The sequence below is a fragment of the Megascapheus bottae genome, chromosome 3, assembly GCF_031878675.1.
Source record: "Megascapheus bottae isolate mThoBot1 chromosome 3, mThoBot2.hap1, whole genome shotgun sequence".
NCBI classification, from domain to species: domain Eukaryota; kingdom Metazoa; phylum Chordata; class Mammalia; order Rodentia; family Geomyidae; genus Megascapheus; species Megascapheus bottae.
In genome coordinates, this window is record NC_143511.1 from 81,794,493 (window position 1) to 81,812,317 (window position 17,825).

At 42.2% G+C, this 17,825-nt stretch overlaps 1 protein-coding gene across 3 annotated transcripts in view; it reads right to left on the reverse strand.

The window, feature by feature from the left end:
- Positions 1–17,825, reverse strand: part of Dennd1a (DENN domain containing 1A) — a 463,593-nt gene that overhangs the window by 121,038 nt on the left and 324,730 nt on the right. For all 3 annotated transcript variants that reach the window (XM_090330613.1, XM_090330611.1, XM_090330612.1), the window contains exon 13: positions 16,313–16,438. In XM_090330613.1, coding sequence (XP_090186739.1) covers positions 16,313–16,438 — 126 coding nt within the window. The remainder of the gene's footprint in view (positions 1–16,312; positions 16,439–17,825) is intronic.

A 17,825-nucleotide genomic window follows, 5' to 3' on the forward strand; every position in this document is an offset into this window, starting at 1 on the left:
ATATTGAAGAGGCAAGAAAGACCAAATATTTAGCTAACTGGAGTCACTGAAGAAGAATAGGAAAAACTAGAATCGTTGTTTAAAAAATGTTGTATGTATGAAGCTTATGCTTGTCACACGGCTGAAACTGTGTGTCAAGTGTTGTAGACCATTATCCAGTATATCTGAGATTACAAAACCAAAATGATGCAAGGGCGTCAAGTAAAAAACAGTAACAATAACAACCAAACATATGTCTTTAAAAAAAGTTGAAAAAGAAAAAAAAAGTTGAGATTATCATCATGTTTGGACAGCAATGCTTTTGTTTTATAAACTTACAGACTTGTACTTGCTAAGCAAAGCAGGCATTCTACTTCCTTAGCCATACTTCTAGCCTTTTTGCCCAGATTGGCTTTGGACCACGATACTCTTACTTCTGTCTCCTATGTAGCTTGATTATATGAATGAACCACCGTGCCAGACTTGGTTGTTGTTTAGATAGGGTCTTGATAACTTTATTTGTTTGGGTTGGCTTTGAACTGATCTTCCTATGTCTGCCTCTTAAATAACTGTGATTACAGACGGACACCCTCATACTCACCCTGATTTTGTGAGAAGAAAATAGATACTCCAAGAAAGAGGGTATAAATAAGCTTGTAATTTTGTATCTTGCAAAAGTAACTTTCATGTATAAGGGGTACAGAAAAGCCACTATCAACCCAACACCCAGGGGAATATTTACCTATGAAAATTTCCTAAGGAATCCAGAAGGATGCAAACTGAGAACAACCAAAAGTCACTCAAAAGACATTACCATTAGAACTGGAGTGACACGTAGTGCTATTTGAAGATCAAGACCAAAGGAAGACTGAAGAGAATAGCACATATAATGGCTGTATGTCCTACCAATGTAAATATAGTTAAAAACTGAGGGATGTTTGTATGTATATAATGCTGCTGGATCATGCCTATAATCTTAGCTACTCAGGAGGCTGAGATCTGAGGACTGAGGTTTGAAGTCAACCTAGGAGGACAACAATGAGTGATACGTATCTCCAAATAGTCAGAAAAAAAAAAAAAGCTGGATCTGGAGGTGTGGCTCAATGGTAGAGTAAATCTTGAGTGGAAAAAGCTGAAGCTGAATGAGAGCCTGAAACCCTGATTTAAGTCCCAGTGCTAGCATCACACACACACACACACACACACACACACACACACACACACACACACACAAGCTAAAAGGTTTTCTGTATTCATGTTGGTGATAGGATCTTAATAGCTTTATGAGATAATGAAGAGTCACAGAGTCTCCTACTTTTATTATCTACTGTGCCTTTAAGAGCCAGAATTCTCAATAATGAAAGCAAATACAAATGTGCTAGAATTGCTGCAGGTAGCTTAGAGGAAAACTTGCTGAGCACATTTCCACACCAAGACACCACTACTAAGCAGGATCAGAAGCAGCCTAGGACCAGTAGAAACACCAAGAGGACTAGATGTAGATAGGCTTGGGTTCCATCTGACTCCCTCCCCAGCAATGACATGAGCTGACTTTCATGATCATTTACTATGTCTTCTAGAATAGAAGAGAGACGAGACTTTGTTTATTAAGTCACAAATGTCTACATTCAGGTGGTTCCTATCTCAGCTTCTGGAGCAGCTGAAGCTACAGGTATGTGCCTATGGCTTAAGGACTATTTTGCTTATGTGGCTGCATCTCTGAGATTCAAGAGGACTTTATAGAGGAGAATCATGGAAAATGCTTGTTTCACAGCTGTTGAGTTAAATGAGCTCAACCTTCTTTTTTTATTTTTTTTCCAATCTAGCAAGTCAAGTTACATAGTGTACATTAGTAACCAAGAAAACAGAAATAAAGGGCAAGCCTTATCGCTCATCCTACTTTTGCTTAACACTGAGATAACACAGGTCACCACTGGAACAAATCCTCCCTTCACAGAATAGATGATGACCTTTTAAGTTGGCAGTTGACTTGCCCAGGACAACCTCAAGCTCTTCAGGCCATTTTTAAGGGTGTGAAGATGAGAGAGATAACAGTGCAGAAAAGAAAAAAAAAAAGAAAAAGAAAGTCTCAGGCAACTGGCAAATGAATAATGTCAGTGAGCTGTGACTGATGGGAACAGGGCTGAGTCGAGGGAGATCTGCCAGCTCACATCACTAACAGGCACCAGCAAACGAAACATAAGTAATCTCCAGCTAAAGCCTTTCCAAAACTCTTGCCACGCCTCCATGGAATGTGATTGCTGGTGAATTGGACATTCCTGGGTGACCGGTGTGTGGTGGAGAGCAGGGAAGATGAACAAAGGACAAGTAACTTATATCTGCCACTGTTTAATTCTTAAACCATTTTATGAGCATAGCATATCATCCTGATGTAATAAAGAAAAATCCTGCCATTCAAGGAAGCAGTGATGCCCAAAGTTTCGCAGCTTTTATGTAGTAGCTGTCCTGGAATCCCATCTTTCTTTAGTTCAGACCAAATGAGTTCCTTCAAGAAAGGGAGAATACACTTGAATTCCCACTGTCCAACTTACAAGTTTTTCCCCAGTCTCCAGCCTCTAGGAAGAGAATATATTAAGCAATTTGACAGTTACCAGTTAATAATTTTTAAACAATAAAAGTTTAGCAAACTGAAGTTTACAGTGGAGTCAGTTAATGTGTATGAAGTTATGGGACTCCAGTTGGCTCTAAGCTAAGCCCCTCAAGGCTTTAAATAATTTGTTTTTGTTCATTATGTAATAGAAGCCATCCAGACACAGGACACCTTGATTGACACCACTGAAGCAGAGACTCTCCTTTATAGTCAAGGAAATAGGGCCCAGAAAGGTATAGTAACTTGCCTAGTTATACAGCTTCTAAGAGGCTGGGTTAAACCAAGTAAACTTTGTTTTTTCAGTATCAGGGCTTCAGTGACATTACTATTATTATTATTATTATTATAATATCAGTCCTGGAGCTTGAACTCAGGATCTGAGCACTGACTTTGTGCTTTCTCAAGGCCCATTGCTCTATCACTTGAGCCAAAGCACCACTTCTGACTTTTTCTATGTATGTAGTACCAAGGAATCAAATCCGGGTCTTTGTGCATGCTAGGCAAGCACTCTACCACTAGGCCAAACTCCTGGCCCTCCAGTGATCTTATTTGGTTGGTCAAAGGGTTTCAACTCTGGGCCTAGCTGCTGTCCCTGAGCTCTTTAGTTCAAGGCTAGAGCTCTACCGCTTGAGCTACAATGTCACTTCTGGTTTTCTGGTGGTTAATTGGACATGAGCCTCATAGATTTCGTGCCCAGCCTGGTTTGAACTACAATCATCTGATTTCAGCCTTCTGAGTTGTTAGAATTATAGGCGCAAGCCACTGGCACCCAGCTTTCTATAAAAGTTACTGTATATAGCATGTAGATTGCAGTTTCAAATTGTATAGGATTAGAAAACATATAATGTTTTAAGGAACACTTTCAAAAATGCTAGTTTATGTTAGTGCTAAACCCTTTAGGTCTCCCAAGGTCACTCATGGACCAGAAGCTAGCCATACCCTTTCATCCTTAGCCACTGCATGCTGGTCCTGTAGTCACAGCACCAACAATACCAAAGCCTCTGAACCCTGCACATGCTACTTCCTGTCCCCTCAGGAAGAGCTCATCCCAGGGGCAGCCTTTCCTGGGAAGTTGTCCTTCGCCAACTGGCAGAAGTGATTAGTGCTATCTTTGAACACCACCTACCTGGCGTAACATTCTGCTTCAGCGGGATGCCTGCCTTTTTTGCCCCCTCTGCCTTTTACATCAACTGATGTCAGGGCCAGAACAGGCATCTGGTGGGCTTTACCAGGGAACCATATCAAGGCTTGACTAGAACTGATTTCAAATTTATCATGAGTTAAAATTCCAAAACAAGTTAAAATTCTATTGCTAAGATGATTTTTAACAAATCATTCATAAACGAATGTGGCTATTTTTTACTATGGTAAATCCCTGACCTTAAAAAAAAAAAAAAAAAATCCCTAAAACTGAAAACAGTCAAGAAATGTGGGCTTATGCTGCCTCTGAGAACGCTGGCCACTAGGTGTCAGCCCAGGAAAAGGGGAGGAAGGACTGCACTCAACCTGCACTCTACGTCTCCGTCCAATTATCACTATAAATATCAAATATTTAAACAACAAAATATTAGGCAATTAAAACTATCTATTAAGGGAATGTTTTTCAAAAGATATATAAGATTTTGACATTTCCCCTTTGCAAAATAGTTTATAAATGGTGTTAGTTTAACCTGTATTTGTCAGAAGCATTTGCACAGATTAGAGGAATTGACTCCTAAGAGAAAACCAGCTCAGCTTTCTTCTGAAATGCCCTCAAACTGCATGTAACATGGACCATATGGTAGTTACCATTGCAGAGAGCGGCCAGGGGAAAGGGTGTGCTCACTAGAATCAGGCAGATGGAGAGGTCGAATCCTGACTCTGCCACTTCTTAGAAAGAGACATAACCTTTCTAAGCCTCTGTTTCCATCAGCAAAATGGGGCTGTACTGCTTTTGTAAAAAAATCAAGTAAGGGAATGTGTTATATAAAGAGCCTGGCACATAATAAGTGCTGTTTTTTTCTTCTCCTTAAGTCTTAATGATTTGTTTAAGAAAACTGGTCTCGGCTCCCGAATAACTAAGGATATTCACAGTGAGTAAGAACCAAGATAATTTCATTCATTCAAAAGATAGTTATTGAGAATCTCCTAGGTACTAGGCTCTGTGCCAAGAGTACATGTGTAAACATGATCCTCCACTGTCTTACGGCCCGTTTCAAGTTCTTTGTGGAGGGGTGGCACCAGACTGAATACACTGTAGTTGATTACTTCAGAGTCTGTCACCCCCATAGATAATCAATGTGGGTGCATTTCCAGGAGCAGGGTGAGAAAGGAAATCTACACATTTATCTTGTACTCTTTATGAACACCATAAACACCTTCCTTCACTCTGTGTTGTTGTACTGCTTCTGTGTGCTGGTTACAGGAAAAAATACGCCCTGATTCTAAGCTCATGCAGCTACACATAGGAAGTCAAAGAGCTCCAGACTGTCAAATGTTATTATTTCTTTAACACAAATCAGAAAGGTATTCTTTTCAGAGTTTCAGGGAGACTGATTTAAAACAGTAGTAACAGACACCCTATCTGTTTGCCACTGCTTCCAACCAGGATAGAGCATTGAAAACTGCCATAATACGTGGGGTTTAGTCCATGAATGTACTCTCCTTTTGTATATTTCTATCTAGAATAGAATAGCTACTTCCCATGATAATCTCACAGAGGACAGCCCTCTCCAGACCCTGAACATTTCTAGTCAGCTACATGCAGCTGTGGCTATGCCTTTGTTTACTTTGACACATTGTGTATCAGTTTATTCTTCTATTCTCAGATGCAACTGTGGGTGATATGCTTTTTGGACTTAGTATCTACATTGTACAAAGCTGAAATAGATTCCCTTACTCTCTGACATGCAATGTAAGCAGAAATCATTCATTCACTGGCTCTCTACTAATTTAACATTGAAGAACATCTACTCATAGTAGACTATGAGGGGCACCAGGGGTAGGAAATCACTCCATCCTAAAGAAGTAGGAAAGAAGCTGGGATTATTAAATGAAACCAAGTTAAAGCCTAGAATTCCTCTGGGATAAGCTGAGAAACACTAGCTGTGTTTTATTTTTCAAGTATTTTACAACATATAGGCATTTCGTTTTCATCATATTCAGTGATGCTCTTTGAAATCGCTCAGTTGAGCTTGATCATGGTGTTTAGGCAGATTTCCTGCCAGTTCTCACTTTCTTTCATTTAGGGAACTACTTTTCACTTGGGCAGTCTACTTCCAGAACAACGGTTCTCAGTTCATCAAGAATTTATTGTACAACTCTGAGGGAATGGGACTTACAAACTGTGTTCCTGAGCAATACTAGTCTCTGTGATTTGGTGACAATAAGAAACAATGGTCTCCTGTCTCTCAATACGCAAAAAACGCTCTGATCGGGGCCGGGAGTTTGGCCTAGTGGTTAAAGTGCTTGCCTAGCATGCATGAAGACCCAGGTTCGATTCCTTGGTACCACATATAGAAAAAAGCCGGAAGTGGTGCTGAGGCTCAAGTGGTAGAGCTCTAGCCTTGAGAAAGTCCAAGGACAGTGCTCAGGCCCTGAGCTCAAGCACAGGACTGGCAAAAACAAAAAACAAAAAACAAACAAAAAAACCCCCCAAAAAACGCTCTGATGAAACAGAAAAAATATTTCTCAATTACATTTTCTTGTATGAGTGTGTATATGTGTATGCAGACAGGTATACACGTGCACACATGTGGTTGTGTATACACACACACACACACACACACACACACACACACACACACACACACACACACACACACACACACACAGGCCAGTACTGGGGCTTCTACTCAGAGCTTCAACACAGTCCCTTAGCTTTTTTGCTAATGGCTAGTGTTCTACTACTCAAGCCATAGGTCTACTTCTGGCTTTTTCTTGGATAATCAATCCTCAGATTGCAATCTCCTGAGTAGCTAGGATTACAGCTGTGAGCTACTGAGTAAGTCACTAAGCATTTTTATGCATTTAAAAAATGATTCCAAATTTTAAACTCTTGCAAGGTACTTACTACCCTCATTTGTCTGTCAGTGTTGGCAATAATATGAATATTCAGCATTAAAGGAAATAACTAAGTGATTCCATTCAAATCGTATTTGACATAAAAGACATACTCTGATAGGTAAAGAGACAGGACTGAAGAGATTATTTTGCATGGTCACAGGTACCTCAGTACTTGCTGAACCAGCATGGAAACTATTGTTCTAGAATGTTCAGTCTCTTCTCCTCTGCTTCTCTATGCTCCTGTCCCCAGTTGCTGTCATTCAACTACTACCTACTCAGCAGGCTCTGTGCTCGTATTTTAAAGACATTTTCTCTCTCTCTTAATAGTCCTACAAGGGAGGTGAAATTTCTATTTTCCCACTGAACACTGAGGATGAATGTCTTCAAGTAAAATCAAAACTTGAGGCTATCCTCAGCTTGTCACACCTGGTAGCCTTCTCAGCTGTCCAGCTTCAGTGGTACCTCCCAGAGAGCTAGTAGTGCAAGCACCTTCCTTTATCCCTTCTTCATGATGGGACATGATTTTGACTTTGGATGGCCAGTAAACAAGAAACAATGGTCACTGGTAGTTTATCAGCTCTTTCTGCAGTCTATTTCAGATCCAGCTAGTGCAGCTTCTTAGTTCAGGCTGGTAGGTCCTGGCCTTATTCCCCCATCTACTTGCCTGAAATGGATGAGAAAATAAGGAAGTCTTTCACCAAGTCTGTCTGTCTTTCTTTTTTGCCAGTCCTGGGGCTTGAACTCAGGGCCTGAGCACTGTTCTTGGGCTTTCTCAAGGCTAGAGCCCCATCACTTGAGCCACAGCACCATTTCTGGCTTTTTCTATGTATGTGGTACTGAGGAACTGAACCCAGGTCTTCATGCATGCTAGGCAAGCACTCTACCACTAGGCCAAACTCCTGGCCCTTTCACCAAGTTTTTCTAGAGAACATTTGGGACTACTTGTCAATGCTACACAAAGACTGATATTCATGTAGCAGAAGCATGAGCTCAGTGCAGAAAACGGTTTTGTAGTTCTTCAAAAAGCTCATGCCCCTGGGGCATGGTTCAGTGGTAAAACACTTGCCTACCACACATAGTCCCCCTTGTGCTTTAGTACCATACAAATAAACCAAACAAAATAAATGTTTCAATTAATAAATAAAAAAATACCAAACATACCACTTTGTAACTCATATAGAAACCATTTTTAAGCAATAAGAATACTTTTAAACATAGAATTTCCATATGATCCAGCAATTCCACTCCTGGGCATATGTACACAAGAACTGAGACTAGGCATTCAGACCAATACTTGTATACAAATGTCCAAAACAGCATTATTCACCATAACCAAACGGTAGAAACCTAAATGTCCACCCACAGGTGAATAAATAAAGAAAATGAGGTCTATCCATACAGTATTAAAAAGAGACGAGCCTTAAAATGGAATAGAAGAGCCTTAAAAGCATTATGCTAAGTGAAATAAGCCTGATATGAAAAGAAGATAATATATAATTTCATTCCATGAAATACCTACCACAGGCAAATCCATAGAAACAGCAGTTAGGTTAGAGGTCAACAAGCACTGTTGAGGCAGAAGAGGGGAGTTATTGCTCAATGTACAGAAAGTGTCTAACTGGAATGATGAAAAATGTTGAACTCTTTTGCTGTCCCTTGGTTATATCATACTGTTACAGTATCTCACTTTGTTATCTGATATATTGGATATATTTGTATTTGGTTATTTGAAATTGTATAGGGAAGGGGGGAAAACAAGATGAGGGGTGGGGGGGAGGGTAATGGGGACCAAGACATGTGAAAATGTATGTGAATTAATGCACCTTCTATCTGGCAAATATCATGTAACCCTTTTATTAATTACAATAAAAATATTAAAAAAAGAAAAATGTTGCAAATAGCAGTGATGGTTGCAGAATATTGTGAATGTAAGTAATACAACTGAATTGTATTTCTTATAATTGGAGAGAGAGAGAGAGAGAGAGAGAGAGAGAGAGAGAGAGAGAGAGAGAGAGAGAGAGAGAGAGAGAAAGAGAGAGAGAAGAAGAAGAAGTAGAAGAAGAAGGGAGAGGGAGGGAGGAAGGGACAGAGGGAGGGAGGGAGAGAGGGGAGAGAGAGAGAGAGAGAGACTCTGAAGTCAGAGCTGGGACCCATTCTCAGTTCTACCATTCTCAAGCTGGAAGGAAAATTACAAACCCTGAGCATGGGCTCACAGGTATACAAACCACTCACTTGCAGGCTACACCTTCCCTCTGCCTTTCCCATGGCTTTCTCTCATCCTAATTTCCCACCTTGCTGTATAGTATGTAGTCTCTTAGCATGCCTCCATCCTCACTTAGCACATCCCTTCTCTGTATTATACAAATCCTCTGCTGTTGTGGAGGGCAGGGAGCATCTACCTACTCATCAAGGGCTCTTCATACATCCCTTTCTGAGACCCTCTGCATACTAAAATTTACCTCCTCCTAGCATCACCACAAATTTGCTTCCACATTGCAGGCTCCTGCATACAGACAGATTTCTTTCATTCAGAAAGCTTCAAAATATAGCACTGCAAAGCTTTACTCCCAATGATTTTGGGGAAAATTATAGTGCAAAAAAATGAAAAATGATATCAATGCCCAATGTGGGAGTGTGGTCATGGCCATATTCCTGTTCTGGATGTAATATTCTGGAGCAATGTAAAAGTACTTATGAGGTTGCTTTAAATGGGGGAAGGACAAACTCTTTGTACCATGAGAAACAAGTAACTACATGTAAGTATATGGAAGTTTAACGGAACTATAGTGATGCTTTCATTTTTCTATTTAAGACATTCTTGTATTTTTTCTCCCTTTACTAAATAAATAAGCATACATATAAGGTTCTCCTTTTAAAAACCATGAGCTCAATAGTGCTACTCAAGCAGGATATAGATATAGGTGGTATCTTTCCAGTCTGCTTCAACACAGCCTTGTGCACTCATGCTTGAAAGCCAGGCTATCAATCCGCTTTTCTCTTAACTTCTGTGCCTTCAAGGGTTTTTAGGTGGATAAATATGACTCAGCAGAATCATGTGCAAAATCAGGGCTGGTAGGTAGATGACACCTGTGCCCCTTCAGCCCGGTTGGGAATGAGCTGAGAAAGGACTGGAGTGAGCAAGCAAGGGCCCATTTACCCATTTATACAGTGTATTCACTGCCCTGGTCCCAGCACGAGGCCCCTGTGGGCAGGGGCTGGCCCAGCCAGCAGGCAGGCCTCGAGAGGGCTGGGCAAGCTAGCTGATAAACAACTCCCACAGTGCCCCATCAGACAGGCCTTTCTACAGACACTGCACAGAACAGAATGTGCCTTTGAGCTCCCAAGACCATGGACTCTGATCTCTGATCTGACATTTCCTAAGGACTGATATGGCCACACAAGGGGGATGTGCCTTCACAGGCATCACCTTAAGATAACTCCATGTAGCAGGAGATACAAAGCTCCAAGCAAAAAAAGGGAGAAATGAAAGCACACCAATCTCTTTTCAAAAAGTCTTTAAAATGGAGACTAGTGTGATAGGAAATCTCTTTCAAAGGAGGTAGGTTAGTCTTACTCGATTTCATGATGATATAATTTTAAACAAAGGAGTAAGGTAAAGGAGTCTTTAAAAAATGTATTCATTCTCCCTAGGAGGGAGAAAGGAGACCATTCAAGGCAACTTCAAGAATCACACTGCTGTGAGCACCCTCCCAAAGTTGCCATTTTCTACCAGAGAAAGGATCCTTGGCCTGGCAATTAAAATCATTTGTCTTTTATCCCCTTCTTGCCAAAAAGGACCCCAGCCCTAACTAGTTAATCCCTAACACACACTGCTACTCCCAGAGTTGCCTGGCAACTGCTAGGAGGCGTGTCAGAGAGCAAGAAAGGCCTAAATAAATGAGCTAGAGCCTGGACTGCGCTTGACATGGATAAAGAAGGTTTCGCCGAATGGGGCTTCCTGGCTGCTTTTGGTTCTGTCATTTAAGTAAAGAAGAACAAGTAGGCTTGGCCAATACTATTAAATGTTTTGGGCTTTGCATCTGATATTCTCCAGGTGACTGAAAAATGGGTTGCATGCCCTTGTGATTTGCAGGCACCCTCCCCTCTGCCAGGCAGCAGTAATCTCCAAAGTCTTCAGCAGAGAAGACAGGAAACAATGTATGTACACTGAACCCAGGCTCAGTGCCAACCTCCGGATCCAACACCTCTGTTCCTTCATTACTTTTGCCCATTTTTCCCATCCATTATTTCAAAATTCACCCACTAACTGCTATATACTGTGCCATGCTCTGCCTGGCACAGAAAATACAGAGAAAGAATTAAGATGGAACATATAGGAACTGGAATGAAGACAGGCAGGGATGTGGGGTGGAACTTTGTCTTGGAGTGAGGCCCACCTGAGTGCCTCCTGGTTCTCCAAAACATAGGAAGTCACTGCCAGTTGAAGCCTCCATCCCCATGAGGTTGAATGAGTTCCAGTACTGTGGGAGGCCACTGAGGAAGTGGTAGACTTGGCTGTGGCCAGACACCCTTGTTGTCTCATCTCACTTTCTGAACTTGGGGAGATCACTTTGAAACATCTCTTCTGGCCTACGACTCTGGGCCAGGCCTCAGGTGCTCAATAGACCTGCATATATAGAGAATCAAACTGCTCCTCACATAGGTCTAGGCTTAGCAATGTGGCCGTTTCCCTCTGGGCAAAGTTCTAGAGTCTCCCCAGCCAGAGGCATTATAAAATTTTCTGAGTAGGAAAGGAAAGTGGGAAGCCTGGTGTGTAGCAGAGGAAGAATGGCCCATCTTCAACCCTCAGACCAGGACTTGAGCTCTCTACAAAGATGCAGGCAAGATGGCATGGCCCAGTGGGAGTGGACCACCAAGCTGCTCTCAGCAGTTCTTGGACAGGGCTTACTTATGCTCGACTACAATTAGGAAAGGAGGGAACCACATATCCATGTCTGAGAAGGAAACTGAGGCTAAGAAGAACGAACCTACTCAAGCTTATAAGCTGCCAGTTTTCACATTTTTAGCACAAGACAACACATTATGACTGAGGGAACTGGTGGTTCATGACTGTACCAAGGCCCAAGGTGGGAAGTCACCACTCCATAACCATGTGGTAAGCACCCCAAATGCCACAAAACAGTGAGGGGAGGGGAACCAAAGGGATAGTGACTGTTAGTGGATGTCAGCCCCTGCCTTGGGGACACTGCCCTGCAGAGTATCACCTGTTTCTTGCCTGCTTGACATTAAAGCTTTTTTGAACCAATAGATCCACATAGGAGAATGGGCCTGAGAAAAATCACTGAGACTATGTCTTAATATGTAGATAAGATATAAACCCAGTGTGGTTTAAAATTATGATAATCAAAAAGCACAGAACAGAACAACTGCTGGTGGTGGCTCACACCTGTAATCCTAGCTACTCAGGAGGTAAGAGATGTGAGGACTGTGGTCCAAAGCCAGCAGCAAAGTCCATTGGACTCTTATTTCCAACTAATCACAGAAAAAGCCAGAAGTAGAGCGGTGGCTCAAGTGGTAGAGTAAATGAAACTCAGTGTCGGACAGTACCTAGGCTCAGAGTTCAACCCCCAGGACCAGTATAAAAATAAACAAACAAAACAGAACTAGGATATTATGGAGGACCTTGGTGCAGATTTGGAGGTCACAACTTGATAAAAATCTGTGAACCAGTTATGGTTTTGGCTACTCAGGAAGCTGAGACTGGGAAGATTGTGGTTCAAATTCATAAGACCCCATTTTCAACAGAAAAAGCTGGGCATGGTGGTGAATACCATTATCCTAGCTCTGGTAGGAAGCGTACACAGGAAGGGCTGTAGGCCGGCCTGGGCAAAAAGTGAGACCCTTTTTCAAAAATGACCAGAACAAAAAGGAGTAGAGGCATGGTTCAAGCAGTAGAGTCCTTGGCTAGCAAATGTAAGGCCTTGGGTTCCAAATCCTACCCCCCCCCTCCAACTTTCTAATACAAATCTGTGGGTGGGCTGAGACAGTTTTCTCTCTTCAAGCCTCTTTTTTTTTTTTTTTTTTTTTTTTTTTTTTTTTGCCAGTCCTAGGTTTAAGCTCAGGGCCTGAGCACTGTCCTTGGATTTTTCTCAAGGCTAGAACTCTACCACTTGAGCCTCAGCACCATTTCTGGCTTTTTTTTCTAAGTATGTGGTACCAAAGAATCGAACCCGGGTCTTCGTGCATGCTAGGCAAGCACTCTACCACTAGGCCAAACTCCCGGCCCTCTTCAAGCCTCTTATGTGGCAATGATCCATGGCGCTGCAGACAATCACAGGGGTTACCTGCTGTTACCAACAATGTTTTACGAAGAGTTTTCATGTGTGATGCAAATGCTAATAGATATGAAAAGGCGAAAGCAAACTATTAAGTGGAATACTGGATTGCTCTGTCAGGGACCTCTAAATGTCCTAAGACACTGACCAATGTTCAAACAAAATGAACCAAGAGCAAACCAAAGATCCCAGTGCATGGTTTAAAGAGTGCCAACGTGGAATTTTAATTCCTGATGAAGGGAGTATGGCACCTCCCATGTCTAGGTCTTTGCAGCCTTCAACCCAGAGCAGGTGTGATGTGTCTTTTTGGTACTGTAGATGAGAATGCATAAGCTAGGCAGTTGTTCTACTACTGAGCTATATTCCCTAGGCCAACAAACACTATATTATTGCCAGAGAAATAATTAAAAGATGAGTAGCTTTTCAGGGAGGTCCTTCTGTTCCCTCAGCACCGTGCTGTCTGCCACCCTGACAATATCACTTAACCACCATTCTCCCCAGCTATACAGCCATCACCACTCCCTTTCTCACATTTGTATGTATTCTGCAGTCACTTTAATGGATCTCCCAAACAGTCCTATGTGGGAAATGTATTACTCCATTTTTTAAGATGGGGAGACTTCAAAAAACTAAAAACCATCTAGATAACATGGTGCTGTTACCTAGGTTCAATGCTTGCTCAGAAAATTTGAGGCCAAAGAGTACTCTTGCAGAAAAGTCAAAGGTGACAAATCTGCCATGGTCTATTGATTTTAAGATGAAAAATTCTTCCCACTGTTATATCTGAAACTCAACTTGTCTTAAAATTCATGGAATCTTTCAATTTTCAGTGCAAGTGTGTATGTGGATACTAGAGCTTGTCTCAGGGCTTTATGTTCTTGCTTGGCTTTTTCACTCACATCCAGCACTGTATCATTTAAGTCACATATTTTTGCTAGGTAACTGGAGATAAAAATTTCTTGGATTTGTTTGCCTGGGCAGGCCCTGAACCTGGATCCTTGGATTTTGATCTTCTGAGTAGCTAGGATTATAGACATGACTTTCATCCCTCCCTCCCTTGTCCCTTCCTTCCTTGGGTCCTGAGGCTGGAACTCGGGCCTAGGCACTTTACATGAACTTTTATGCTCAAGGACAGCACTCTACCACTTTGGGCCATAGCTCCATTTCTAGTTTTTTTAATAGTTTCCTGGAGATAAGAGTCTCCTGGATTTTCCTGTCCAATCTAGCTTTGAACCATGATCCTCAGATCTCAGCTTCCTGATTAGCTAGGATTACAGAAGTGAGTGCTAGTACACTTCCTTTTTTAATGCTGATTACAATAAAGGTATATCTTAGGACTGAATGACAGCTCAGATCCAGGGAAACATGCCAAAATCATTGTTTATTTTCCAATAATGCTATTGATGATAGTGTAACATCCCATCATGTGGAAATACTTTAAATTACTTTCCTCAGATACATAGCATGACCACTTAGTGGGTTCCAGTGTTTGACCAGTCTAAATCCTGCTGTGAACACCATAGAATTATACTGTCCCTCTTAGTACCAGTGGCTTGGACATTTTTTGTTTTTCCTATTTCTAGATCTCGTCATTTCTTCCTTTGTGGTGCCTTTTCCTGTTGTAAGCACCTATAGGTTTTCCTCGGAGTCCCTACAATATTCTTCTAACTAGTCTCTCTACCTTTAGATTTTCTTTCACTCCATCACTGTCTTCCTGCTCAAATTTGACATAGGTACATCACATCTTGTTGTCTAGAGGGCAAATTTCATATACTTAGCCTGGCATTAAAAGCTGCTCAATCTAGCTCCCTCAGCCCCATCTCCTGTCTAAAACCTGACTTTGATTAACTATTCAGCCTACTGGCCATAAAAGAACAACTCAGCCTGCCAGCCTCTGCTGGTTTAGTCAGCCCTAGGCCCACACAGGGAGGGGAGTGCCTGGTCTTCCCTTTCCAAGCTTTATTCCATAAACTCGTTCATGTTCACCTTTCTTACAAGACACTTTAAGCTCATTTGATCCTCACAACAACCTAGAGATGTAGAAAGAACAAGGTAGTTTTATCTACATTTAGCAGGTGAAGAAACAGCTTGAGTGACTTGCACTTTTATATTTCTGTGTAAAACTCAAGAAGTGCAGAACCTCGGTTTATACTTCTAGGCTTTTGTCTTTAAATCCATTCAGCATCTCTTGGGGATAGGAGCTCATATATTAGAAAATCCTCCATGGAACAATGTGTGCCCAGTTCACCTCCAGCATTGTGTGCCAGATTCTATACACATCACAACAAAGACATTGATCAGAGTGAAAACACTTCGAGCCTAGTGCTCTAGATATGGGTTCTTGCATGGGCTTTCGAGAACTAAGGGAATGGAAAGCAGAAACAACAGCAATGGTCTGCAGACAGTGTGACCTGAGCAGACCTCTCACATCCAACCTGGGCTGGGCTGGACATGTTGGTTCCTCAGTCAAGAGCCTCAGGTGGGTTAAGCAAAAAAGGAGTTAGCCAAAAGCTTCTTATAGAATCTGGAGAAGTAGAACTGCTCTGGGTTTTAGGGAGGACCCGATTTTACCATGTATTAGTTCACAAGGCCAATGGGAGACACAAAGTGAACTGAGGCTTAGAAAGGAGGAAGGGCTAAGCAGGAGGCTTACAGCATCTCCTCCCTGTACTCTATAGTCACTTAAATGCTGACCAGACAAAGAGGCCATCAAGGAGTGAATGCCTAGGATACTTCTCTTTCTCAAGTAGGGAAGAAAAGTCCCTTTGAGGGACAAAGGAGAACAGGGCACATAGCAGAAGCTTTAGAACCTGTGGCAAATCATTTTCTTCTCTAAGACTCAATTTGCTCATCTGGTGACTGAGCCTTATGGGGAGGGATGGAGGGAGGGAGGGAGAGAGAGAGGAGAGAGAGGAAAGAGAGAGAAGAGAGAAGGGAGGGGGAGAGGGATAGGGAAAAGGAGAGGGAGAGAGAGAGAGAGAGAGAGAGAGAGAGAGAGAGAGAGAGAGAGAGAGAGAGAGAGAGAGAGAGAGAGAGAGAAGGAGGGAGGGAGGAAGGGAGGGAGGGAGAGAAAGGGAGGCAGCGAGGGCTAGGGGCTGGCACATCTATCACACAGGCAGTGGGGTCTCCACTTCTTCCTTCATTGAAGCAGCAAAGGTCTCCTAAGTGAACTTGGCCTCCCCCTGCTAAGTTGCCAGATGAGATCAGGAATTCCTTATTCCAGGCACTTCATCTTTCTCTCTCTCTCTTCCCCTCTCTCCCTCATGCCCCCCCCCCTCACGTGGGGGAATAAAAAATTAGAGCCAAGGGTTTCTCCTGCCTCTGTTCGGCTTTTCAGCCCTGACCAAACATGAATTTGGCCACATGTCCACAGACTACTCACCGGCTCAATTTTCAATGCATTTCGGTAGCTACCAAAGAAAGCGGCTTGGGCCTTGAGGAAGGCTCTGGCCACCCCATCGCCTGTGGTTGTGGAGACCTTCTTTAGCCTGCTCTTCAGAGAGGAGATCTGGTGGTGGAGAGAAAGAAAACACAGGTTGAGGGCAGGCTGTAGCTGTAGTTGGGGTAGATTTGACAGACTGTTGAAGGAGAAAACTGGCATTTAGTGTGAGGACAGTTCCCACCTCTCCCAGTGCTCGAAAGGCACCTTGGAGCTCTGCATGCTAGGTTGTTGATTACCACTGAACCTTACCACAAGCCCCAAGGGCATTGATGAAACTTTGTTTCAAGTACTTACTATGTGCTACCTAAGCATTTTCATAGAAAACCTCTAATTTTTTCTTCAACAGTTCTGTAAGGAAAGAATTGGTATGTTCTTCTAGAGTAAAATGGCCTCTGTGAAGTTAGTTGCATGCCTAGGAACAAAACCAAGATGGAATTTGAATTTAAGTCTTAGAGCCTGAGCCCAACTATGCAAAGACTTTCAGTTCTAATTCCCCCTTTAAGCCACTTACAAATATTAGAAATAGGTTACTTTATGTACTTCATACATCACAATCTAAAATAATAGTGTCATCTTAGAAAAGCATATTCAAGGGGCCAGGAATTTGGCCTTGTGGTAGAGTGCTTGCCTACCATGCACGAAGACCTGGGTTAGATTCATTGGTACCACATACATAGATAAGCTGGAAGGGGAGCTGTGGCTCAAGTGGTAGAGCACTAGCCTTGAGAAAAGCCCAAGGATAGTGCTCAGGACCTAAGTTCAAGCCCTAGGACTGGCAAAAAAAAAAAAAAAAAAGAAAGAAAGAAAAAAGAAAAACCATATTCAACAGGTTAAAATAAAATAAACAAGAGATGGTAACAGGAAAAAAGTGAAGAAGCCAAGACCAGATTTAATATGAAAATGTAAGGCATAGTCTTACATGGTGGCTAGAGACTGACTTCAGTTTTGAATTAAGAACCTCTTAGTAGCTAAAGCAAGAGGGGAACATGAAACGGGTCAAGAATCCCTGTTCTACGTATTATAAACAAATCAGCAGCTGAAGAGCTTCTAGTGTCACACTATTTCCAGTGTGCTTTTCATTTATTTCAAGATGCTACACTGTACAAACTTCAGAGTACTCCATTTATACTATGTCCTATTTGTATGGTACCCTGTAATTATGCAATGTGGTGACCTGAGTCATTCACTGACATCACAAATATTCATTATGTCTTAGATGATCAGGACTATTTTATTTTGTGCTGGCCTAGGGGCTTGAATTCAGGGCCTGGGGGCTATCCCTGATCTTTGTGCTCAAGGTTAATGCTCAACAATCTGAGTAATAACTCCACATTCTAGTTTCTGGAACTTTCTGGTGGAGATAAGAGTCTCACACAGACTTTGCTGCGGAGGCTGGTGAGGCTCTGTGATCCTTAGATCTCAGCCTCCTGAGTAGCTAGGATTATAGGCATGT